This window comes from Phacochoerus africanus, chromosome 14 (genome assembly GCF_016906955.1).
Source record: "Phacochoerus africanus isolate WHEZ1 chromosome 14, ROS_Pafr_v1, whole genome shotgun sequence".
NCBI lineage: Eukaryota > Metazoa > Chordata > Mammalia > Artiodactyla > Suidae > Phacochoerus > Phacochoerus africanus.
In genome coordinates, this window is record NC_062557.1 from 18,724,923 (window position 1) to 18,750,691 (window position 25,769).

Below are 25,769 nucleotides of genomic sequence, written 5' to 3' on the forward strand. Positions count from 1 at the left end.
ATCTACTTTTTTGTTTCTACTTTTGAAAAATCAGATACTTGGGAATTCCTTGCAATAGGAGGCTTTCACAGCAAGTTTAGTTTCTTATTTTCTTTCCTTTTTTGGCCACCCCGAAGCATATGGAGCTCCTGGGCCAGGGATCAGATTTGAGCTGCAGTTGCAACCTAAGGTGCAGCTGTGGCAACTCAGGATCCTTAACCCACTGTGCAGGAAGCGGGGAGGGAGGGAGGATCGAACCTGCTTCCTGGCACTGCAGAGACAGCCCCCCTTTGCGCCACAGTGGGAACTCAGCAAGTTTATTTTCTCATTCTACTTCACTTTTTTAGTTATTTTTTTTTATTTTTTGGCTTTTTAGGGCCACGCCTGCGTCATATGGAAGTTCCCAGGCTGGGGTCAAATTAGAGCTACAGCTGCCGGCCTACACCACAGCCATAGCAACGCAGGATCTGAGCTTTGTCTGTGACCCACACCACAGCTCATGGCAACACTGGATCCTCAACCCACTGATCGAGGCCGGGGATTGAACCCACATCCTCATGGATACTAGTTGGGTTCCTTACTGCTGAGCTATGACAGGAACTCCCTACTTCACATTTTTTTAGGTACCATTCAACTCTGCCAGAGCTGCCTGACATGTTCTGGAGCCACTATCCGAAAGTAGAGTGTTCCTAGGATAACTTTTTTTTTTTTTTTGGCCACACCCGGGGCATATGGAAGTTCCCAGGCTGGGGATTGAACCACCACTGCTGTAGAAACAATGCCAGATCCTTTCCTGCTATGCCACAGCAGGAATGTCCCCTAGGAGATCTTGCATAAGCCAAAATGGTGTAAAACAAAGAAGCAGTTACCTTAGGATACATCTTGCTAATGGAAGCACAAAATAAATCGAGATAAGGCACAGATGCTCAGACACAGTTCAAAGCTATGACGGCTTGATGCTGAGATGCTGAGTGTGGTCCCGGGGAAGGAGTTTGGTCGGACCACTCTCACTGCTTGGGGTACTCGGGGCCTCAAGGGCTGCTGCAAACATGCAGAATGTTATTTTTGCTTTTCATCTTTTTTCATTAAGGCGAAAATCCTCTTCTAATTTCTTTCAGTTCGGGAAACAGGTACTAATGCGGGTTTCTTGTGAAAGCAAAGAGGCAGGGAATGAAATTTCAAAAAATGGGAGATGCCTATACTTTTCTGATGATCCGTTTGGACCAGATCTGATGTTCCATTGAGGGGTATGAAGTGGGATGGAAGAATTGAGAGGCAGAAGCAATGACGTTAACAGCAGGGTTTTCAGGAGTTCCCTGGTGGCCTAGCAGTTAAGGACCCACTGTTGTCACTTCCGTGGTTTGGGTTCAATCCCTGGCCTGGGAACTTCCGCATGCTGCTGGTGTGGGGGGGGGGGGGGGGAGAGAGAGAAAGAAAGAAAATAAAAGCAGGGTTTCCAGCCCAGAACAGAGAAGAGAGGACAGGCCTAGGCTTCAGGTCATGACTGAGGTTTGGGAGGGATTCTTATGGGTTGCCTTGCCCAGGAACCCAACAAACAAACAAAAAGAAACTCCTGCAGTGGAGATTAGGGGTAGAGGGTCCAGATGTGCTGGGGGAATGGAGATGCCGGAACAGAGTGGAGGCCAGGAATCCAGGCCAGCACAGCACTGAGCCGCACGGCCCCTGCACGTGAACGGAGGTGGTCTTGGGCGGCCGCTCACCCTCCCTGGGCCCCGGCCCCCGCTGCTGCAATTTCCCGTTATCTCCTCTCCGCCCTTCCCTTCCTTCATCCCTGCCCCAGCCTCTCTCATCTTATCGACAGTCCCCTGAACAAGCAGGACTTTCAGAGCCAGATAGCTCGGGGCCCACAGTGCTCTGCAGGGGAGGATGGGGATAAGGAGTTCCCAGTTCACCCCCCCTGTGGGGGAGGGGCTCAGCTGGGCCTTGCTTGGTCTCCCCCTGCCCCAGGCAGGGCGAGGAAAGAACAAATTCTCTGAGGGCTCAAGACCACGGTGCCCTTGGGACCAGATAGCGATTGTATCCAGCTTTCTGGACTCTCTCGGGAGGTGAGGAGAGGCTGCTCTGGCTTCAACCATAAAAGGGAAGTTGAGTCTTTGGCCTTTTGGCGCTCTCCTCCTCAACTCCCATCTGCTCTGCCGAAGCCAGAGAGGGCGGTTTTCTTTGCTGGGAGAGCGAGGAAGCAGAAGGGCCGGGCCCTCCACCCAGTCAATGGCTATTTCCTGACCGAGAATGGAAAACTACACCCCTTCCTCCGGCCTCGCACCGCCCAGTCCTGGGTGCTCCTTCCCACCTTCAGTGCCCAGTCCTCACACTCCCTCCAGGGCCAAGGAGGACAAGGAAGCGTCCCGGGACACGGTGGGGTCATTTACAGAGAGACACAAGTTGGTGTGAGCTCCATGGAAGCCCCGACATGATCTTTAATTGATGGTCCTGTCCTGCCTCCCCCCGCCCCCCGAGCCCCAGATGACATATTTACAGGATGCTGTATGGAGCCAGTTCCAGGCCCGGGTCAGTGCAGCCTTTGTTCCTCCCTGGGCACTGCCAGGGTGGGCCAGGAGGATGCAGACAGTGGGAGCAAGGTGGACTGGTTACTGGAAGTATTGCCTTCTCCACATCCCCACCCCCATGTGCACGCACACACAGACAGGTCCCGTGTGTGCAGAGGTATTCACACTTGTGCGGAGATGTGGATCCAAATGCTTGTGCCAGATGCATCGCCACCCATGTGCCTGTGTTTACCACCAGAGGAGGCCTTATGGTACCACATCAATAGTGCAAAATTCAGTCCTCAGCCTCCTGCCCCTGCCTCAGCCTATGTGGCTGGTGGGGCAGGACTGGCCAGTGGGGTACCCTGCCCACCCCCCTTGCTTAGGCAGTGCCAGCTGGAGCTCAGTATCAAGGACCCCACTGCAGCCACATCTGGCTACTTAAAGGTTGTCAGAGGGTCTCAGTCCTCAGTTTGCCTTGATGGGTGGGACAGGTAAACAGGAGAGCTATTTCTTCCCGGGTTCCTTCTCAAAGTTACTCCAGAGGGACTGAGATGGGAAGCTCCGAGGCCCTGGGCTAGTCAGAAACCCCTGCTGAGTCTGGGTTGGGGTATCCCTGGGAAGAGGGGCTCCGTTCATCTGGTGGCTTTCATCCAGAAGGTAGCTTGACTCCCAACTCGCCTCCTCATGCTGTTTTTCAGAGTCAAAGGAGCCAGAGCTTCTCTGTCCCAGGTGAGCAGTCGTGAGGCGAGGCCACAGGCAGGGGTGGGTTTGCAGGGGAACTGAGGGATTCTGCCTGGCCTCAGCCTCAGGCTGGCCTGCAACAGGGATCGGAGACTAATGGGGAAAACAAGTGTAAACTACTCGGCCCTGGACGGGGGTTACAGAGCAGAATGGGTTGGACAGGGCCTTGAGGACTTTTCTAGAAGCTGAGGATCAAACACGAGACCTGCCTTTTCCTACCTCCACTTGCACAGCACGGACAGAGCCTCTAACCCTCCAGGCACTGGGCCACCCCTGGCCTCCCCTCCTTGGGAGAGCACTCCCTGGGGAGACAGCCCAGCCTGGGACCTTCAGGCCAAGCAGGGGCCACCTAAACCCTGAGTCAGCCCCAGAATCACCCTTCTTGAAAGGGGGAAGGTGCCATGTTATTTCAGGGACTATATTTTCTAGGACCGCCCCCCCATACACGTGTCTTGGCAGGGACAGCAGGATGGTCATTTTGGAATTGAAGACAATCTGGGACGTGTGGTCGCCGTGCCCACAGCATAGGCCTTGGGCACGGAACAGGCAGCTTTGGTTTGAATCAGCACTCGACTTCTCTCCAAGCTCAGCAGGGCTGGGCGGAGGGGGCAAGTAGGGAGGCCAGGCCCCTGCTGGCTTGGGGACGCCTGTGTTCCTCCGGTGAGAAAATTCCAGGTGTGACCATCCCTGGGGTGGGGTGGGGAGCCCCGAGGGATGGCCGGGCCTCAGCTCCTCCAGTTCCCCCTTCAAATGTCAAAACACCCCCACAACTGGCCCCAGCACCCCCAAAGTTACATTCATTAGTTGAGCTGCAGTAAAAAAAAAAAAATGTAGATGGCAGCCCCCTCCCCCTGGGCTCCAGCTGCCTGGTCCCAGTGCCTGGTTTTGAGAAGGGGGTCATCCCAAGCCACATCCACTGGTGGCTGCCTGCCCCACGGGGGCACCCCTCTAGCCCTCCCCCTGCCCGACTTGAGCTGTGGCAATCCATGATGATGGAAGCTACATTCACACAGGGAGGGTTGGTGGACAAGGCCAAAGCCGCATGAGGTGGGGTGGGGGACCATGGGGGAACTGCCCTCCAGGCCTGGTCCACCCTGGTGGTGTGAGGGCAGGGCCGCAACCCGGCCCCAGACCCCTGTGGGGCCAGGAGTTGAAGGGCTGGGCCCGGAAGACATTTGCATGGTGCCTCCCTCCGTGGCTGGGTTGGGGGCAGCCTCCTGGTTCAGGGCAGAGACGGCGGGTGCGCCAGGCTCGGAGGGAGGGGGTGGCACTTAGGCCCCTCCGGACCTGGAACGGAGAGGGGGCATCAGGAGAGGGTGTGAGGCAGGGCTCAGAGGGATAGCCCCCCGAGCCAGGCCCCTGGAAGTCAGTGCTGGGCCCTGGAGGTGGCAAGTCACAGGCTGGCCAGGGAGGGGATCTGGCGGGAGGTCAGACAGCGGTGACATGAAAGACAAAACAGATGGGACGCAGAGGTAGGTTCCCTTCCCGGGGGACCGGGGCTGCGAGGGGGCAGGGGGACAGCTCCAGGGTCCTCACAGCCAGCGGTGCTCTGGCCGTAGGAAGGGCAGGAGTTCAAGGACCAAGGCCCGAGGGGGGGAGGAGGCAGGGGGCGAGTTGAGGACTCTCTTCCCGGAGCGCGGTTCTCCCACCCCTGTAGTGACAGCGGTGACAGCAAGGGTGGGGGAATCAGCCCCAGCTCCCCATCGACAGAATGCGAGGTGACGAATGAGATGGAGGAGACAGGGACAGCGGGAGGGATGACGTGGCCGGCGTCACACTGCCCCCTGCTGGGTCGGGTCGTACCTTCCCCGGCGGATGTTTCTTCAGGAGCCAAGGCGAGGACGCAGAGAAAGGAAAAGGAAGGAGCCTGTGACCTTCCCTTTCTCCCAGGGAGGGGCCTTCCGGCTCCCGGGAGACCCCTCCCCCAGAGATGGGCTGGCGGGGGACAGGGTGGGTGGGTGGGGGTGTTGGGACTTAGACGCTAATGACAGGCCCAAGGAGCACTACCAGGAAGCCCTACCAAAGTTGGGTCCTGGGTTTGAGTCCCGACTGCAACTAACTCACTGCATGACCCTTGGCCTCAGGACCCTGCTTTGTACATTGAGGGCTTAGCCCAGCTCAAGGGCCCCAGACTCTGATGTCCGTAGAAACACGGTGAGCCGTGTGGGGCCTGGGGACTGAGGACTCGGGCAGATCCTGCTCAGCTCCACTCTGCGACCAAGCTAGAAATATCCGGATTCTTTCTTTTTTTATTTTTCTCTTTTTAGGGCTGCACCTGCAACAGGGAAGTTCCCAGGCTGAAGGCAGAATCGGAGCTGTAGCTGCTGGCCTACACCACAGCCACAGCAACGTGGGATCCAAGCCGTGTATGCAACCTACACAACGGCTCATTGAGCGAGGCCAGGGACTGAACCCACAGCCTCATGGATGCTAGTTGGGTTCATTCACCGCTGAGCCACAGTGGGAACTCTGGAAATCCAGATTCTTAATGTAAGATCTAGTTTTTTTAAATCTGAGCAATTATTTTTTTAAAAAATGTTAAAACAAGACCCTGTGGGCTGGCTTGGCCTGGGAAGCGTGATCTCTGGTTTAGCGGACCTCCCAGGGAGGCCCCCTCGACTCCAGTAGCCTGGGGTTCCCATAACCCTGAGGATGCCAGGGGGTGTCGGGGGCGTGTGTGTGTCTTACTTAAATCCCCAGCCCGTGCCGCCCAGGACGATGGCTGCAACCAGGACAGCCCCGGCGATGGAGCCAATGATGATGTTGGTGCCGCTGGGACCTGGGGAAGAGGGCAGGGCTTGGTTGGCTGGACAGGCATGGAGAACAGGAAGGAGAGAGCCCCACCCCGGTCAGCTCCACCTCACCCTTATATCTCTCTGTCTCCCCCGTGGGTGGAGACGTGGGCAGGGGGTTGTGGATACTGCAGTCTTTGCCTGTCCAGTCTGGCTGACAGATGCATTTCCCTTCGTTGCTGCAGACCTAGAGATGGGGCGGGGCTAGCAGAGGTGAGCAGGGCCCTGTTCCCTCTTGTCAGCCCCTCCCATGATCCCCGGCCTCCAGGTACCCACCCCATGGTGGGAGCAGATCCGACGGTCCCCACTGCCCGGGCAGGTGCTGAAGTTGAAGGCAGAGGCTGGCAGGCAGCGATGGTCCAGGCACAGCATGTTGGGCCCGCAGGCTGTGCCGTCCTCCACGTAGCTCAGGTCTGAGCCATCAGCCAGCTGCACATGGCCACCCCTGGAGAAATGGCACAACCAGCCTCTGCCCTTGCCCCACACTCCACCACAGGGCAAGCTCCCCTCCCCAACCACGGTCTCAGTCCCCACCTGCAGTCCAGCTCCTTGCCCTGGTGGTAGAAAGTGACACTGCTGATGTCTCCCCCTAGGTCCCCCAGGCGAGGAGCTCCAGAGATGTTGACACAGAGGAGGAAGCCACAGAGCACGTCCCTGTTGGGGGAGTGTGGAGACAGCGGGCCCCAAGTCTGAACTCAGGCCCAACTACTGACCTCCTAGCTGCCCTCTTCCTAGCCCCTGATTTTTCTTTTCTTTTTTTTTTTTAGGGCCGCACCCATGGCACATGGAGGTTTCCAGGCTAGGGGTCGAATCAGAGCTGTAGCTTCCAGCCAACACCACGGCCACAGCGATGCCAGATCCAACCCACGTCTGCAACCTACACCATAGCTCATGGCAATGCCCGATCCTTAACCCATTGAGCAAGGCCAGGGATCGAACCTGCGTCCTCATGGATACTAGTCAGATTCATCTCCACTGAGACACGATGGGAACGCCATCCCTGATTTTTCACATAGTCTTCCCATTGGGACTCACAAGCTGCCTCATCTCTGAAAAAACCTTCCCCAGCCCCAGAGCCCCAGCCCCAAAGCGGGGGAGGCCCAGCCTGGAGCTTGGATTACTCACTGTTTATTGCACTGGACCCAGCCTGACCCCTTACGGCCACAGTTCCCACGCTCTGTCCCCTCCACATTCAGTTTCTCGTAGCAGAAGCGATCAGCAGCCACTGTAGGGAGATAATGCCAGGCATCACCCCACCCACTCCAGAACCCACCGGGGACCTCAGGCCCACACCTCCAACACTGACCGGACCCACAGTCCACCTGGGTCCCTGAGATTCTAAGAAGCCACACATCCGGTGGAAGGCGTTTCAGCCAGAGCCCGCCCCCTCTCCAGCCTCTCAACTCTAGGTCCTCCAGAGTCCCCTCTTCTATCTCCAGCCAGACTCACCATGGCCCCAAAGGGCCTGGCATTGCCGGTCCCGGGTTTTGCAGCGACCTCCATAGCAGCGGCCCTGAGAGACAGGAAACAAGAGACAGTCACTAAGCATAAGAGACTGCACTGAACCAGAGACCCAGAGGGAGAGGAGCTCCACCCCATCATACCTGTTCATGGTCACAGTAGTAGCCATCCAGCTTGTGGAGGTTAGGGGGACACTGCGGAGAGAGGGGCTGGACTGAGTAGTGCTGCCCCAGGACTGAGATCTGCCCCAGGGAGGAATGAAGGGTGCCAAAGGGTCAAGGACAAGAGGTATGGATTGGCAGGTCCCAAAGCCTCTCTAGTCTCCCTCAGTTCCCTGCACCTACTTCACAGGGCTGGGAGTTCTAAATGCCTGGCATGTAATAAGGACTTAGATGTTAAAATGATATTATTATCCACCGTGATCCCTAGCACACACCAGGAACCAGGCCAAGCACCTGAACGCCAGCCAGATTATAAATACTGCTTTAATGATTGGAGGAGCAAAGCTAGACGCCCTGAAGAACCCCTTTCTCAAATGAGAAACTGAGGCTGATCAGAGGAAGCGACGCCAGCAGCGGAATGGAGGGGCGGGAACAAGTTGCCCAGCAGAGCCAAACCGATAGAGATAGTGATTGCCTCGCCTGGGGCTCTGCAGGGTGGCCAGGCCGGGCGGACCTGGCTCGAGTCTCCGGTGCAGGTCTCCGCGATGTCGCACTCGTTCACGGCCTCTCGACAAGACACACCCCGCGGCTCGTACTAGGGAAGGGATGTACCGCTGGGCTCAAGCAAGAACCAGCAAACAACCCGGCGCTTGCCTATCTCCTGGTCGGCGCCTCAGCCAGAACCCGGCCCACCCAGCACCGCCCCTCAGGCCAGCTTACGGTCCCGCCCCTCCCGCCACTTCTCAGCAGTTGCCCCGCCCCTCTCCTCGTGGCCCCGCCTTCAACAGAACGGCGGGGTCCACACGCCCCGCCCTTCTCCTTCCCCATTGGTGCTTTCTTCGTCCCTACGTATTTGCTCGACCGCCAGCGGCTCCTCCTCCCTATGTCCCGCCCCTTATCTGGATGTCTGCAGCCCAGTCCCTCCCCGTCTCACCGCCGCCGCGCCTCCCCGCTCCCCCGGCGTCTGGTCCCTCTCACCTTGCAGCGGCGACAGCAGAGCCCATCGCTGCACATGGCGTCGTGAGTCAGGGTGCATTTCTTGCAACAGTTCCCGCCCGAGCGGCTGCACTCCTGAGAGACGCCGGAAGAAGACGAGTCCTGACCCTACTCACTCAGACCCTCCCTCGCACTCACCCCCGCGGCCCCCGCACCAGTCTCGTACTTGCACCGAGCCGCAGTCGCACTCCTCCCCCGCCTCCACGAAGCCGTTCCCGCACTCAGGCGGGTCCAGGAGCTGGACCGGGAAAGGGTGTTAGGAGTCTGGCCAGGGGCCTGCCCAAGCCCTGCTCCCACGTTTCCCGCCCTGGTACCTTGAGAGGCTTGTTGAAGAGGCAGCTCCCGCCGCCCTCTTGCAGAAACTGGTTGTACTCGTCGATGCTGCAGCGCGAGAACTTGCGGGGCAGGTAGAACCTAGGCAGAGATGAGAGGACCATGCCGCTGAATCCCTGCCAGTCCATTCTTTCGCCCCTTCTCAAGATTGGGAATGGGGTGCACCGGGGGATTCAGTCACTGACTCCAGGAGGCTGAAGATCTACGTGCCTGGACACCGCACGAAAATCCTCTTGCCTGCCCCTCAAGGGGGAACGAGAGGGGGGACGCCGCTTCAGCGGTCTCCGGGAAACCTCCGGACTCTAGTGGGAGGTCTGTGCGCCAAGGAGCGAAGGTGCCTCCAAACGAGGCTTTGGCGTCGCCCAGTGGCGACAGTGCGCACTGCAGCCCGGACAGTTTAGGCGTCCGGCTGAGGAATCCGCTTCCCTGCGCAGTGTCCGCAGACAACTGCGCTTCTTGGAATTCTGAGTAGTCTCCAGAGCTGGGTCTTCTGAGGACCTCGGGTCCAGGATGTTACCCAATGCTCACTCTGGGACTCCTCCCGCCCAAGACTCTCCCCCAGTTTGTCCCCAGGAACTCACCCAGTGTCCTCCATGATGCAACCCAGCCAGTTGTCCGGACATTTGCAGTCCCCTGAGAGGCGAGCCAGGTGAATTTAAAGGGAGGATGAAGGGCTGCCCCCCTCCCATGGGCACCCTCTTCACTTCTAGAGTAGTTGGGTGTGGGTCTGGGCTGGGCATGGGGTCTTCACTGATACCTGCTGAGCTCCGGTGTTTATTCCACATCATGCCCAGGTTCTGCCCCAGCGTCTGGGCCAGCGTCACCGCCATGGCCCCCATGTTGTCATACTTGGGGTGAGGAAGATGGAGCACAAAGATGTCTACATGCCTCCAAGAGGCACCCGGCTCATGCCCATCGAAGCCCCTCTCCTTCCACCCCCACCCCAGCCACGCCCCCACACTGCTCACCTCGTTCACACCCCCACCCCTGGACAGTGAGCAGATGCCCCCCACGTAGGCAGCCCCGCTGCTGGTGCTCTGGAAAGTCCTGCCCCTGGAAGGGAGAGGGTTGTCAGGAAATCCTGCTGCCTTTCCAGGGGTGGCCCTGGGGGGCTCTGATGGGGAGACAGATGAGCTCCCACACTGGAGCCCCTCCATGGGGGGGGGCGGGTAAGCACTGCCCTCCATGTCAGCCTGTGTGACCCCAGGCAAGCTCCTTCCCTTCTTTGGGCTCATAAGTCAAATGAAGGGTTCCTAACAGACCATCTCTATTGCAAGGACCTTTTTTTTTGGTAGGGTAACTTTTTAAGAAATTAAAAAATTTTAAGGCCACAGTAGCAGCAGCAGCATATGGAAGTTCCCAGGCTAAGGGTCCAATCGGAGGTACAGCTGCCGGCCTACACCACAGCCACAGCAACGCCAGATCCAAGCCGCATCGGTGACCTACACCACAGCTCACAGTAATGTCGGATCTTTAACCCACTGAGTGAGGCCAGGGATAGAACCCACGTCCTCATGGATCCTAGTTGGGTTCTTTACCACTGAGCCACAATGGGAACTCCTAATCAATTTTTTTATTATAGTTGATTTACAATGTTCTGTCAATTTCTGCTGTGCAGCAAAGTGGCCTGGCTAAACATCTGTATACATTCTTTTTTTTCACATTATCCTTCATCATGTTCCATCACAAGTGATTAGATATAGTTCCCTGTGCTATACAGCAGGATCTCATTGCTTATCCTCTATTGCAGGGACATCTTATCAGATTTTTTTCCCCCTGCCAGGGCTTCAGGTCCCTGAGGAAGGGATGCTGGGACCATTTGAAAGGGGAAGAGGGCATGAATGGGAAGTGATGGGTGGAGGAAGACCATGCTGGGTAGGGAAAAGTGCCATCCACCTAAGATGCAGGGGAAATGCCCAGCCACTGTTGCAAGGGGCTGGGGGCAGGCACAAGGGCAGTCCACACCCCACGCCCTGCAAGAGCAGCTGGCCCAGAGCCATGTTTAGGAACTGTGCACTACAGCAACCAGCAGAGGCTGGCCGGGTCCATGGGATGGGGGACTCACGAGAAGAGGTGGGTGGCATCACTGGGCTCAGGCAGGCCCTCCCGCCGGTAGACCATGAGCCGGGCCAGGGTCTCCAGGAGGTCGTCCTGTACCTGGATCTTGTCCCCATCTGCCCACGTTTCCATGGCAACCAGCACGATGCGGGTGTTGAGCTGCTCTTTGTACATCTGGGCCAGGAGGGGAAATGAGGAGAGGGCTGGAGGGTGGGAGTGGATGTGGGGGAACAGGGCTGGGGGCGGGGTCTCAATCTGTCCCTCTAGGAAGTGGGGGTCAGAGGCTGATGGTGCCCTTGAGAGCTCACCCCAAGGATGTGTACCGTGTGGGGGGGCGAAAGGAGAGGGACGAGAAGGGAGGGCTGCTCACCACGTCTGCCAGGTTCACCACGGACTTGGCAAAGTTGCTGGTGAGGACCACCGACTGTCGCATCTGCTCAAACTGGGAGAGGGGACAGTGGGTGGAGGGCAAGGCTGCTTCGGACCCTCCTGCCAAGGCCACGCCCAGCCTGGGAACCTACCAGCTGGTGGTCGTTGATCACGATCAGCTCCACATACTTGGTCTCACTGTGCACTGTAGGGTGCCCCCGACGGACCTGGGAGTGGGTGGGCACTTGGAATCAGTCCCCACCAAACCTGGCATCATGACCAAGCCATGGGCAGACTCGGGGGGGGGGGGCGGACTGTACTCCAGCCAGGGCCAGTGCCAGCTCCCCTGGGATGGGGTGGGGGGCCCATCCAGCTTCTGCACGAGGGCAGGCAGCCTCAGTTTACCCACCAAGGGGATGTGTATAGACAACAGTGTTAGGGAACGGGGTGGGGGGGATTCCTCCCAGAGGTGGGCCCCTGGCCTCCAGCCTCATCAGTCTGGGCCCTCCTTTGCCCCGCCCACAGATGGGGATGTCCTCCTGCTCAGGACCCCAGCCTGAGGTCTTTGCAGCCGGAGGTCTGTGCGGGCCCCCGTACCTGCCTTTTCCTTCTCAGCCTCGGCCGGTTGGGAGGAGCAGGGTGGGCAGGGGCAGCAAACAGGCAGCCTGGGGGAAGGGTGCAGGTGAGGGGGGCACGGCCGGCCCCCTCCCTCACCCCACCTTCCCTCCCTTACCTGGTTCCCTGCATCCGAGGGGAGCTGGGAGGAGAGGGGTCCGGTAAATGAGGTGGGGAAGGGGTCCCTGCAACGAGGGCAAATTAGTTCTTGGGGAGGCTGATCAGGTCTCCTCTGAGCCCAGTTGCGGGGGACAGCTCCAGCCCTTCCCCCACCCCACCCCAGGGTGACCCAGAACTGGCCAGAGCTCCCATGTCGGATCTGATCTCCCAGATGCTCAGATTCCGGGCTCAAGAACTGGGGGTGCCCTGAGAGACAGGGGCAAAGGACACTGGAGCCCGAGGGGAGGTTACTCAGGGGACAGAGGGGACATTGGAGCTGGGGGCACACGGGGAGGGAACGAGAGCTGGGGTCACCGTGGAGGGCAGTGAGGCTGAGGTTACCGAGGCAGGAGGAGGAGGAAGCAGCAAAGGCCACTAGGGTGACAGCCACTGGGATGCTCTGATCGGGGCAGGGCTGAAAGAGGGGACCGTGAGGGGCTCACCTGGGGAGGTTCCCGAGGCCCAGCCATCTCTCGGGGCTCCACGATGTAGGTGAAGTTCCCATCAGAGAAGACCCCACTGCAGCAAGAGAAACGTGGCTCCCCACCATCCCCAGGGCCAGGCTGGAGGCTTGTGCCAGCCACCCAGCCCTCCCCATACTCACTGCAGCCCCTGGCAGGTGGACAGGGCCGCAAAGGAGTGGGGGTTCCCTCGGAGCTTCCCCTGGTAGTAGCAGTGGTCGCCAGTCCCCTGGAGGAACAGAAAGGGTAAGTGAACGTGCCCCGCCTCCCGGCATGAAGGCAGAAGAAAGTGTGAGGGCTGCTGAAGCTGCCCTGTGGGCAGGTGGCTGCGGTCCCTGGGTACATCTGGGGACCTGGACCCTGCCTTGACTCTGGCTGTGCTCCTAATTTGCTGTTTCACCCTGGGCAAGTTCCTAGCCCTCTCTGGGCCTCCTTTACTTCCCCTACAACATGACAATGTTGGACGAATCAGTGGCTCTTAACCATGAGTTGGGGCTGGTACAGGGATCACAGACCCCTTTGAGAAGAACAGTGACGTTCATGTGACACCTGATGTGTGCCAGGCAGTGTTCCATTTATTTATTTATTTAGTTTTTATTTTTATCTACTTTATTTTTTTTCTTTTTAGGGCCATACCCACGACATATGGAGGTTCCCAGGCTAGGGGTCCAATTGAAGCTACAGCTGCTGGCCTACAGCACAGCTACAGCAACACCAGATCTGAGCTGCGTCTGCGACCTACACCACAGCTCACGGCAACACCGGATCCTTAACCCACTGAGCGAGGCCAGGGATCGAACCCGCAACCTCATGGTTCCTGCTCAGATTCGTTTCCACTGGGCCACGATGGGAACTCCCAGGCAGTGTTCTAAGCACTTCCCGTGGATTGTTCACTTGATCAGATGAAAGCTACGGACTCACCCCCAACACACACCAAGCACCATTTCACATGGTGTGTTCAGAGATGCTACTGCCCCGTGGGCCACCCCTGGACACACTTCTGCTGAGGAAGTGTGAGCAGCGTGTGTCCTCCTGGCTGGGTTCAGGGGTTACAGGGGACCGGCGCCCCCCTCCCCTCTGCTTCCTGCAGAATTACTTGTGCTCCAGTTACTGAACAGGCTGGAGGGGGAGGGCCGAGGCTATTTATAGACACTCATTCATCTTTGCTCAGGCCCCTGGGCCTCCCAGGCTGGGACCCTGGGGTCCCAGGCAGCCAGGAATTCCCGGGGTCTCGATGCTGAGCAAGAGGCATTTCCCCAACTTCTCCCTCCCAGAGGAGCCTGGGCCTGGAGCAGGGGTGGGGTCCACACTGGCAGAGAGGCCCACAGGGGGGGTCAGCCCTCTGGAGCTGAGCAAGGGGAGCACGGGGCCACCCTGACTCCACTCCATCCTGGCCGTGGAGTATACCCCGGACCCCATCTCCACTGGCCACCTGTCCCTTGATTCCACCTCCTTGTCCCTTTCCAAAGGCACTCACGGTGCTGTGCTGGGTTGTCCCCTCCCGGCTGAAGTGGCGTTCCACGTATTGTGAAGAAAGAAGGTGACTGAAACAGACAGAGCGGGCAGGAGGAAGGAGGGGGTCCCAGTGGGGCTGGTCCTGCAGGGGTCCTGCCCCAGCTCAGACCCAGGCCCCTGCCCGGGCCCCCAGCGCCCCCGACCATGCCTTGCTGGCTGCCCGCTGCCCTCCCCCAGACTCAAGGCCACACTCACTGGTTCAACTCCAGGTCCAGCGTGAAGTTCGAGTTGAAGGCTGGGATAACAAAGCTCACCTGGGCCAGGTGGACGGGCTAGGAGGAAAGGGGGAAGGCAGAAGCAGAGTCACCTGGGGAGACTGGACGGCGGGACTTGGGGGGTGGGGGAAACCCCAGTACAGGGAGTAGCCCTGGGAGGGGATGGCCCAGCCCCAGCAGCTGTGGGGACCATTGGTTTGGGGGGAAGAGGCTTTACACAAGCTCGTCTTCCTCCAAGACCCTGCTCCTGTCCTGGGAGAGGGGCAGAAGTGTGCACCCCTGGCCCAGGCCTCCCTGCTCTCTGGTGCCAGCTCACCCTCTCTGGTGTGGGTGCCTCCTGGGTGCCCTGTCTGTGGGGTGGAGAGGGGCAGCTCGGCCTGCCCACTGCTTCATGCCAGGCCCGCCCCTGCTGGCAGGGCCACCCACACCCCCAGGTGGACTAAAGGGAGGCCCCTAGAGGTATCATGGGAAAGGGCCAAGCAGGAGATGGGGTGCACTGTGACCTGGACCTGCTGAAGCAGGCCCCTCCCTTCCTGTCCCCCTACCCTGGCTCCAGCCTTGATGTATGGAGGAGGCTTCATACGCACACTGCAGACAGGGATGGAATGGGTTAGAGTTGGGTGCAGGGCCCCTGGAAGCTGGGGTGATAGGCAGACGCCGTCCTGACAGGAAGAACTTGGCTCCTCTATCCCCAAGTCCATTGCCCTCTGCCTCGCCCAAAGCAGCTCATCTTTAATATTTCAATCCCATGGTTAATTTTTAAACACGGAAGTTTTCCTGATAAATTTTTCAGAGGGGCCTTTGGAGCGGGGCTGGGAGGCTCCCGGTGGTCATGGCAACATACCAGGCCTGACCAAGATGGCTGCCCTCCCGGACCTGGGTGCCCAGCTACCACGGGGGGCGGGGGGGGGGTAGTGACTCCAGACCTGAAGCTACTGTGCCTGGAGGGAAAGCGACCCCAAGGGAAGAAGGAGCAAGAGGGTCTCTGGGCTGACAGGGAGTCCACCTTCTCGGCTTCTGGGTCTCTACCCCAAGCCTCAGGTCTTACAAAAGATCTTGAAGCTGGAGTTCCCATTGTGGCTCAGCGGAAATGAACCTGACTGGGATCCATGAAAGTCAAGTTTTGATCCCTGGCCTCACTCAGTGGGTTAAGGATCCACAGATGCGGCTCAAAGCCTGCGTTGCTGTGGCTGTGGCATAGGATGGCAGCTGCAGCTCCGATTCAACCCCAGCCTGGGAACTTGGTATGCCAAGGGTGAGGCCCTAAAAAGAAAAAAAAAAAGAAAGAAAGAAAAGATCTCGAAGCACAGGAAGGGCCTAAAAGGAACTGGAGCCTTCTTCTATTCATTTTTTTCTTTTCTTTTTAGGACCGCACCTGTGGCATATGGAAGTTTCCAGGCTAGGGGTCAAATTGGAGTTGGAGCTGTAGCCCCAGCAATGCCAGATCTGAGCCGTGTCTACAACCTACACCGTGGCTCAAGACAACGCCAAATCCTTAACCCACTGATCGGGGCCAGGGATGGAACCCAGATCTTCATGGATAATAGTCAGGTTCGTTACCGCTGAGCCACAGTTCATTTAAGAACGAAATCCATATCCCCACATGAGGGTCCCACCACTGGCTGTGCACATGAGAGGAAGTTTGTTGGCTGCCTTTCTTTTGAGGGGAGCAGGCTACAGGACAGAGGGGAGCCACAATGTCTCAAAAATCCCATAGCCTGGTGCTGGCAGGCATCCTGATCAACCACCTAGATTTCTTTCTTTTTCTTTCTTTTTTTTTTTTTTTCCTTTTAGGGCCACACCCATGGCACATAGAAGTTCCCAGGCTAAGGGTCCAATCGGAGCTACAGCTGCTGGCCTACACCACAGCCACAGCAATGCGGGATCCCAGCCACATCCACAACCTACACCACAGCTCACAGCACTGCTGGGATCCCTGACCCACTGAGCGAGGCCAGGGATCGAACCCCCACCCTCATGGATACTTGTCGGATTCATTTCCGTCGCGCCACAACGGGAACTCCCAGCCTCCTAGATTTCTAACTTTCACTGAGTGCTCAGTATGTGCCAGGCACTGTTCTAAATACTTCACAAATCTTATCATATTTGATCTTCACAAAAACCCAGCAGGATAGAGGCTACTGTTATCCTCATCTGACATATGGGGAAACTGAGGCAGAGAGCAGCTAACTAACTTGGCTTTGAGGCCAAGATCATCCGGCAAGAAGTGGTGGAGTTGGGATTCAAGCCTTGGGAATCAGCTTCAACCACAAAGGCCGTGAGGGGCCCTCGGAGACAGGGTGAGGCGGGGTGCAAGGTCAGAGCCTGGCTAGGCAGCCGTCTGAGCCCCAAGGGCCCTGACTCACTCTGTCCCGGGCTGCCCGAGGCTCCCAGCTCCATCCCGAGCCCCTAGAGCATCGATCACACTTGAAATAGAAAGTCAAGGACAAGGAGTCACTGCTTCCCTCTCCCCACCTTGGCCCAGACGTCTCCGCTCTCCCCCTGCCCCGGCTAGCTCTGTCCCTGATACCTTGGTCTGGACCATCCCTGCCCTCCCCTGCCCTCGGGTCTGCGCCCGCTTGTTCATTCTGCCCCCTCACTGACAAGCCTCTATGCCTGCCCCCACACTGGCCACCCGGGGGAGCAGCCTGGCCAGGCCCCTTGCCTTGATCCCATCCTCTCAGGCTGGCAGCCTCGGGGATGATCCGGCAACCTGTCTGAGTCTCAGCTCTTCCCCGTGGAAAGGGTAAGCCCAGCCCAGGGCAAGGCTGTGAGGCTGGCTAGCACCGCAGGGGTTGTCCGGGGCCTGGGGGATGCTGGAAGAGCCAACTCTGGGGCTTGCAGAATCGCTTCCACTCAGGAGGTCAGCGAGCTAACCCCTCTGGCTTCTCTCTGTGCGGACCAAGGTGACCCCGACTCAGGGGAAGGCCCGGACTGGTGGGGAGCAGACACCAGGTCCTCTCTGTCCCCCCCACTTCCTGCCACCTGCCAAGGCCACATCCCCCTCCCTCCCTAGCAAGGCCTAATGGTTCCCCAGCAAGACGCAGCTCAGGCCGGGTAAGAGCAGCGACTGGGCAGTGTGAGGACAGCTGCTGGGGCTGGGACGCAGGCCCGGGAGGAAGACGAGGGAAAGCTGATGGCAGGGCAGGTTTGCCTGGGCTAAAGCAGGGGACACAAGGGGACACCCTCTGTCTGCAGGAAGAGAAAGATCAGGCAAATCCACCTCAGTCCCTGGGATCTCTGTACCCCAGGTGCCCGGGGAGGGGGCTCCTGCTGGCATTCGAATCGTAAGTCCCCACGCCCAACACACACACACACACACACACACACACACACACACACACACACAGCCAAGCTTTCTGCCTGCGCTCTGACAAAGCCCAACCGCTCTGACCGGGCTCGCCTCCTGCCCTGTCCAGACCCTGACCTCTCCCGTGAGCCCTCAGTCCCTCCCTGGGGAGCACCTGCTATCCCGACTGCTGCCCTCCTCTGTACTGCTGCTGGTGACAGGCCGCCCGGGTCTCCACCCTGTGCCCTGCGCTTGCCTTCTGTCCCCGGGCCATCAGCTCTCAGGTGCTCAGGCTCACTTGACCTCAACTGGCCCAGGCCGTCTGGTGCTCATTTTCTAAACGCCAGGCCGAGGCTCCGGGAGAGACACTTGGAGGTGACTGGCCCAGGGCCACGCTGGGGAGGAGCTGGGTCAAGGCTCACCCTCGGGCTGGACTTTCTGCCTCTCAAGGCCGCTGTGGCCACCTGGCTGCGGTGACTTTGCCTTCCCCAAGGCTTCCCTGTCACCAGCCAGTCCTTGCTCCAGGCACCTGCTGGCCCCCACCAGATATGAGGGCAGAGGCCAGGAGGCACTGAAATCCCAGAATCACAAATACAGGTGCCAAGGCTCCACCATGGACCTCCAGAACCACTGTCTCGGGAAGGGGGAACCAAAGATCCTTCGGGTTCCCAAATGGCCCAGAAAATTCGAACATCCAGGAGCTTCCCCTCAAACAGTCACCCTGAACCCCTCCTCCCGAACCTCCATCTCGGGCCACAGCCTCATCCACAAAGCCTGCACCCTCCCACCCCGCAGGGCGTTGGCGCCTCTCCATTCCTGGCTCTCAGCCATGTCAGTTTCTTCGGTCACTGATTCACCTCTTCACACAGGTGGCCTTTAGTCCCCTGGGGCGCAGGCTACACCTGCCCTTCTCCTGCCTGGGGATTCAACACATTAATGGAGAGGCATCAGGAGGCCCGAGTGAGCTGCTTACCCTCAGTCTCCTCGTTGTCATGAGGGTTAAATGAAAGCCCTTCTTTTTTTGTCTTTTTAGGGCTGCACCCATGGCACGTGGAGTTCCCAGGCTAAGGGTCAAATCAGAGCTGCAGCTACAGGCCTACGCACAGCCACAGCACCATGGGATCTGGGCCTTGTCTGCGACCTACACCACAGCTCAGGGCAACACCGGATCCTTAACCCACTGAGCGAGGCCAGGGATCGAACCCACGTCCTCATGGATACTAGTCTGGTTTGTTAACCTCTGAGCCATGATGGGAACTCCCCTGAACGGGGTCTTGAGGAACTGGATAAACCATTTGGGCTGCTGGCGGCAGATGGAGAGGAGCCAGAGAAGCTGGGGGGACCACTTGGGAGAAATCCCCCACCCCACCCCGGGTCCCCCAAGATGTGCTGAGGCTCCATGTATCAGCAGGACAGCGGAAGTCCCCGATAGAACAGTTGGATGAATTTCTGATAATGGGATTTGACCTAAATTCCTGAGGACAGAGTCACTTCCTTACAGGGTCATTTGTCCCTCTGGGGACAGACACTGGGCAGCTGGGTCCCTCTAGGCAGCCAGGAAGGGTGCTGATGCGAGGCCAAGCCCACAGGCCAGAGTCTGGCTGGGGCGGACTCAAGACGCCTGCCTCGTTGCTCCCCTCCCCCGCCCCCACTGCGACCTGCCCAGAGCCTGACAGGTAACCCCCAAAGGCCTTGGCTCCGGTTTCTGATACCCAGTTCCATGCCACACCTACCCACTGCCTCCCTCAGGAGGGAGAGTGGGCCTCACAGATGCTGAACATCTGCTCTTGCTGGATCCTGGCAGGACACCTGACACCCATCTCCTCAAATGCTGGCAGCAGCCTGAGCGGGTGGAGACCTACCCCCGTGTCACGGATGGGGAATGTGAAGGTCAGAAGGCTTCAGAGGCTCGCCCAGGTCACTCGGTCAGAAGCAGTGAAGCCGGGACCCACGGAGGCTGCCCCGCCCCAAAGCTACTGGGTGCGGCCTTTCAAACAGCAGCTGGGCTTCCTGCGTGAAGTCTCCCTCTGCTCAAGTCCATGGCAGGTGGTGTTCACAGCCCTCCCTGGAGCAAGCTGAGCCCAGTGCAGATCCTAGCCTTGGCTTCCAGCCCCCAGCCCCCTCCCAAGAACCCTTCCTGCCTCTGATCCTAGGGCAGAGCTGTGACCTTAGCCGCAGAAACCACAGCAAGGCCTTGGCCCTAGTGGGGCACTGGGCTCCAGGCCCAGACCCTGTGACTCCCTGCCTGTGCCTGCCATCTTGCAAGGGCTGGGGACCGAGCCTTGCCTAATTGCCCCCCACCCCCTGACATCAAGAAAATACAAACACCGCAGCACACGCCCTCAGTCGAGGGCTTCCAGGTGGCGTTGCCAGCAAATGCTGGCCTGGGCAGCTCTCACAGGAGCTCAGCCCAGTGACTGAGGTCCCTCCCCCAGCTGGCTGGGATGTGGGTCTGACTCCTGGGCCCGGGTCCCTCCATCCACCTGTTCCCTTTCCCACATCCCACCCTCTCCGTGGTTCTGAAGGAGTCTGGGTTTCCCAGCAGCAGGCACAACCCACACAGCAGCTTTGTGTGGATTAGAACAAGAATCCCCTCAGAACACACGCAGCCCCATGAGCTCTCTGACATCATTCAGCCCACTGGCCCAGGCATGCTTGTGCAGTGAACAACCAGTCCAACTGTACACTGTGGCCCTGCTTGTTCTGCCACCTTATCTGCCAGCTGCAGGCTCCCTGTGATCACAGGTTTCTGCACTTCCAGAAGCTTCCCCATCTCTCAGGCCCAGCCTGCTTCTAAACTGGGCAGAAGTGAGTGTTGAGAGTCGTGGCAAAGAGGGCTGAGTCCCCCGTGCCCCTCTTCGCTGTATCCCTAAACACGAGGCCAGTGTGCACTGGCTAAGAGGGCTGTTCTAGGCATCAGTCTTGACCACGCTATTTAAGGGCTGTGTGACCTGCAGCAGTTACTTCACCTCTCTGTGCCTGTTTTCCCCATCTGTGAAACAGGAATAATAATAGCCTCACCTCCTGGAGTTGCACTGAGGATAAAAAAAAAATCAGTAACACAGAAAAAGAGAAGAATTCCTGCTCCACTGAGGGCCCAGTAAATGGCAACTTCTCTAGCTTCTAGTCCCTTCCTGGCCAGCTGCCCTCTCCCCCAGGCCCCCTCGCGAAAGCCAGGACTCCTTTCCCATCACGGCCTCCTGGCACTGGGTGGTCTGAGACGCATGCTCTCATCATCCTGATTTGAGGGATCCGCAAACTAGGGCTCCGTGCTAGGTGCTGGGACAAGCCCGGGGCCAGAGCAGGTTAGCATGGGCCCTGTCACCCCAGCCCTGCGGCCAGCGCGTGCCCCCAAACTTGCCACGTGACCCACGGCAGATGGAGATCCTGCTGCTGGCCCAACACTTTGCTCGGCCTGAGCTCCTAAAGCAGTGCGGGGGTATCTTAGAACAAAGCCTCCCAGCGGCAGGGTGGGGCCCTTCCTGTGGGGATGTTGGGTTCAAGGCTGCACTGGCTCCACCATCAGCCATTGAGGTTCTGAGGCCTTAAGTGCTCCAGGGAGGAACGCCCAGGGGGAGGTAGAGGGGCCTCCTTCCGGGCAGGGGAGAAGCCTCTGCACATGTCTGTTGAGTCTCCCTTGCTCCTCTTCCACCTTGGGCTGGATGGGGTTGGGGAGTGCCCGCTGTGCCAAAATCCAGAGAGCGCCCGAGGTGGGACAGCACAGTGGGGAGTGCCCTGGTCTTGGAGAAAATGACTCCACTGATTAAGATCTCCTTGACTTTGGGCCAGTTACTTCACCTCTCTGAGCTGCAGTTTGCACATCTGAAAAATGAGCCAACAAAAGTTACCTGCTTTACAGGGTCGTGAGAATGCCTCCTCAGGGGAAACCGAGGTACAGACAAGGCAGGTGACGCGTTAGTCCCCTGGGGAGGCTGCAGTGAGGTCCCAGGGAAGGCTCAGTCCCATGGAGATGCCCATTGGAGGGGAGCCCTGTCCCACAGAGCCACAGAACCCTCCACTCCCACCCCCAGACACCCTGTTGGGCTTATTCAGACCTGGCCACCCACACATGTCACGCATGCAAACGTGCCACCCGGTCACCCAGCAGAACGACACCCCGAGACACCCCCACCCCCCACCCCCATCCTCTGCAGACTCCAGCCATCCAGTCCAAACGCACCCACCCTGACCTCCCCACAGTCGCCGGCAGGCACCACCGTACCTCAAAATCCTGCCCCAGCTCTCTCCCTTCGGGAAGGACCAAGCTGCAGGCGCACCCACACTTCACCCCTCCCTGGCCCCCAGCTCTCCCTCATCCCTGTCCTCTGACCCATCCTCGTCGTCGGGGCCTCTCCTAAAGCACCAGCCTGGGTGGACTCCCAGCAGCCACTTCCAGCCAACACAGCCTTGGGCGCAGAGTTCACAGGTAGCGGGGCGCCAGGGAAGAAAACCAGGCTAAGGGCCGAACCCACCCAGGGCACCCCATCCCTACTGCCCATCTACCACCTGCCAGGAAGCCTGGGCAGGCCCTACAGGTAGCCCCCACCTCCTTCCCCTCCCCCCCATCGTCACCAGGCCCGCCGGCTCGGGACCATTAACCACCCCTCCCCCCTCCTGCACTGCCCTTGACTGATGGTCCATCTATTATGCATGCCGGCTTCCTGCTCCATTCCATTTCCCGAGAATCCGTCCCCTGCACCCCCCACCCCCCTCCACCCCCCCTAAGGGCTTTTAACCAAGTACATTAGGCAGGGCCAGATGCCAGTCTGACAGATGTCCATAATGTTAGCCTCCGTTTCCCTCCTTCCTCCCTCTGCCCGGCCCAGTTTACCTCCCACCACTCCCAGCTGCCCAAACTTCACGGACCTCGGGTGTACCCCCGCCACTGTCTCTCCTCTCCACCTCCTGTTTCTGCCAGGCCTTCGCCATCCCGCCCTCGCCACCCCCCTTGGCCTGGCTAACTTTCAGCTTGGAGCTCCTGGAGAGCCGAGGCGTTCTGAATGAATATTCCATCTGGGTGATTATTATTCACATGATATTAATTAATTATTAATTGCAATTAATCTCCTTCGTTCCTAATCTTCCTCAGGGAGGCAGGAGGGGCCTGGCAGCTGAAAGGGACAGGGGGTGAGCGCCGTTGGCGTGTGTGGATGAGCCTGGGGCCTCGAACCCTCTCCCGTGGCCCCACCCTCAGCGAGCACAGGAAGGAGAATGATTCTGTTAGCGCACCGGGGGAAACTGAGGCAGGAGCAAGCACAGAGCTGTTCCCCCAAAGTCCACTGAGGGTGGCCGTGGTGGGAACTCCGGGGCCCTGAGCCCTCTCTGGGCTCTTCGCTGCTTCTCCCCGCTCCCCATTGCCCTCCTCAAGTCCCATCCCAGGGGGAACCGCTTGCTCTGGCAGGAGAGGTGTGACCAAGGCTGGATAGAGCCCTCGGCCTTCGGGTCCGCTGAGGGCAGGGGATCCCCACCCTGATGGGAGGGGGCCTGGAGCAGGGCAGGTGGGTGCGCCCACTAGTGGGCTCCAGCACTCGCTTGGCAGCCCGTTGCACACAAGGGGAAGCTGCAGGAGCCAGCTGTTGAGGAGGAACTGGAACCCTGCCTGACCCAGGTCTCCCCTGGACTCTAAGGCCTGCTCCAGCCCCCTGGCCTCACCGCCGGACCCCACTCACCGGGCCTCCTGGAGGCTCCTGACGGACCCTGGTGTCCAACTGCTGCTTTGGGACCTCTCCCCCGGAGCTCCCCCCCACCAGACGGCTGGGCTCTGTGACCTCCGGGGCTTCCGGGCCCCCCAGCTGGGGAGAGAGCCGCCAGCGCAGAGCTCCGGCAGGACCCCGGGTCCCCAGACCTGGGGAGAAAAGGCCATAGCTGCAGACAGAGGCCCCCCGTGGGGCAAGAGACTTGGGGAAGGAGTGGGTACGGCTCGCCCCATCCCCCACTCTGAGGTGGCTCCTGGAGCCCTGGGAGGACTGGGTGGGAGGATCTGCTGCCCTGCTGAGGAGGGAAGAGCTCGATGGGGAGGGGGCCGGAGCTGCACTCCGGCCCGACCGTCACGACTGCCCCCCCACCTCCAAGCCGCAGAAACCTGCAGAGTCCACCGGCCGGCGGCAGGGGGCTGGCCGCGGTGGGGCGGGCCAGATGGGGACAGGTGGGTGCACGCGTCCTCCCTCCTCCCCCGCCCCCCGCCCTCCCGCGCTCTGGACCGGCTGTCACCCCGAGCACTGCAGGAAAATGTGGCTGCAGCAGAAACCGCCGCAAAACCCGGGGCGGGGGCAGGGAGGGGGCGCCGGGCCGGGCCGGGCCGGGCCGGGCCGGGCGGGGGTCACTCACCGGGCAGGGGGAGCAGCGGCAGCAGCAGCAGCAGCAGCGCCGCGATCGCCCAGCCCCGCAGCCGCCTCATGGCTCGCTCATAATCCTCCGGGTCCGGGAGCTGCGGCGGCGAGCGGCGCGGCGCGGGCGGGAGGAGGGGCGGGCGGGGAGGCGCGGGCTGCGGGAGCCGCGGGCGGGGGGCGCCGGGCGGCCGGGCGGGGGGCGGCCGGGCAGGCGGGGGGCGCGGGCCGGCGGCGGCGGTGGCGGCGGCGGCGGCGGCGGCAGCGGCGGCGGGGAGGGCGCCCGGCTCAGCGCGCTCCGGCCGCGGCCATCCCGGCGGGGCGGCGGGCCGGGTTAAGAGCGGAGCGGCGAGCACGTGAGCCGAGGGCCCGCCCCCGCCCCCGCCCCCCGCGGGCCCCCCCCTCCCCAGCCTGGCAGGGCCGGGGCCGCCGCGACGGGAGGACAAAAGAGGCGCCGCCCGGGAGCTGCCTTCCCGCCCCTCCTCGGCGTCCCGGGGCAGGTGCAAGGCGGAGCGCACCCGGGGTCCCCTTCGCGGTCCCCGCCTCGGCCGCCCTTGCTTGGGGAGCTCCGAGGACCCTCGAGTCGTAGAGGGAGGGAGGCAGGGTGCAGAAGGACCCCTGGGCTCTAGGCGGGTGACGGCCCTTCTGGGGACCCGCGCAAACGGGGTGCGGGGGCGTGGCTGCCCCACCTGGGTTCGCCCCTCCCGCTTGGTACCCAGGACGGGCTTCCCGGCCCCGGCCCTCAGCGCCCGGCTCCACCGAAGGCTGTTGGAGCTGGGAAGCCTGAGGGACCAGGGGCAGAAGCGAGGACCGGGGGCTCCTGTGGCTGACGGCCGGCTCCACGCCTCTGGGATCTCTCGCCCACACGCGGCGGAGCAGGGCACTGCGGAGTCCTCTCACGCCCTCGGTCCTCACCCCTTTCCATCCAGCAGGCTCCTTCTTCCCTGAGGGAGGGATGCTCCTGCCTCCAGGAGGGCTTCGGGGGTTGCTGTCACCCGAGGGGGTTGGCCTCCCCTCTCTGGGCTGAGTCCCTCACACAGGGCTCTCCCATCCTTCCCCCTAAATGTATAAACTAGCCAGGTAATTCCCCTGAGGTTAGCTGCGTCCCATTTCTGCCCCTCCCTTGCAGCCCAAATCTTTGAGGAGCAGAACACACCTCTGGGGCTCCCCGCCTCTCTCTGTACCAGACTAGGTTGCCCTACAGACCATCTGGCCCCCCAAACCTGTGCCCCCAGCCCAGCTCCTGGGCAAGATGTGTCCCTACCCCGAGGGGCTGGGATCTCTGACTCCTGCTAGGGATCCCAAGAGCCAGAGACCTGAGACCAGTTAAGGTGTGACAAGGTGTCTGTGCCGGTGGTGAGGGCTCACCCTGACTTTGTGCCCCAGGCCAGAGCATCCTTGCACCCAGACTGGGAGGCAGGGAACCCCTTGCTGGGTCCTCTGCTTCCCTGGGGACCCAGGGCCTCTGCCAAGGAGGGAGCTGCCTCTGGCTCGTGACAGCACCCCCCCCCCCACCCCCCAGCTCTATTTTAGGCCCAGGAGAGGTGAGAAGGCGATTTCCCAGGAGGAGCTGACATCAATGCTGGGAACAGGGTGACTCCCCCTCCCCCCGTCCAACCACCTGCCATTACAGACCCAGATGCTCAGCAAGTCTGAGCCAATTGTTCCTTCATTCTGGAGACATGGGGGGAAAGCTCCTCCAGGGTACAGGGGCTCCGGCAAGTAGGACCCTGCTCTGTGATATTCTCTCTAACCCCGGTTTCCCAGAAGGGGGAGACTCTGCTTCTCA

The 25,769-nt window shown here is 60.1% G+C and overlaps 1 protein-coding gene across 6 annotated transcripts; it reads right to left on the bottom strand.

Annotated features, from left to right (window-relative positions):
- Window positions 1-2,382: 2,382 nt before the first annotated feature.
- On the bottom strand, window positions 2,383-24,114 carry ADAM11 (ADAM metallopeptidase domain 11). 6 transcript variants are annotated; one of them, XM_047758156.1, is made up of 27 exons: window positions 23,982-24,114; window positions 23,324-23,499; window positions 14,346-14,422; window positions 14,113-14,179; window positions 12,779-12,864; window positions 12,618-12,693; window positions 12,134-12,200; window positions 11,998-12,065; window positions 11,553-11,627; window positions 11,402-11,473; window positions 11,039-11,205; window positions 9,942-10,026; window positions 9,731-9,821; window positions 9,555-9,606; window positions 8,955-9,054; window positions 8,807-8,878; window positions 8,623-8,715; window positions 8,159-8,239; window positions 7,627-7,677; window positions 7,472-7,535; window positions 7,148-7,247; window positions 6,557-6,676; window positions 6,299-6,467; window positions 6,095-6,209; window positions 5,919-6,009; window positions 5,034-5,051; window positions 2,383-4,517 (listed from the first exon to the last, which is right to left on the bottom strand). In XM_047758156.1, exons 1-27 carry the CDS (start codon window positions 24,049-24,051, stop codon window positions 4,502-4,504), a joined length of 2,319 nt encoding a protein of 772 aa, XP_047614112.1. In that variant the 5' UTR covers window positions 24,052-24,114; the 3' UTR covers window positions 2,383-4,501. The 6 variants fall into 6 exon arrangements, with proteins under 6 accessions (XP_047614112.1, XP_047614113.1, XP_047614110.1 ...); XM_047758157.1 differs by lacking the exon at window positions 6,095-6,209; XM_047758155.1 differs by lacking the exon at window positions 2,383-4,517 and having other exon boundaries at window positions 4,889-5,051.
- Window positions 24,115-25,769: the final 1,655 nt, after the last annotated feature.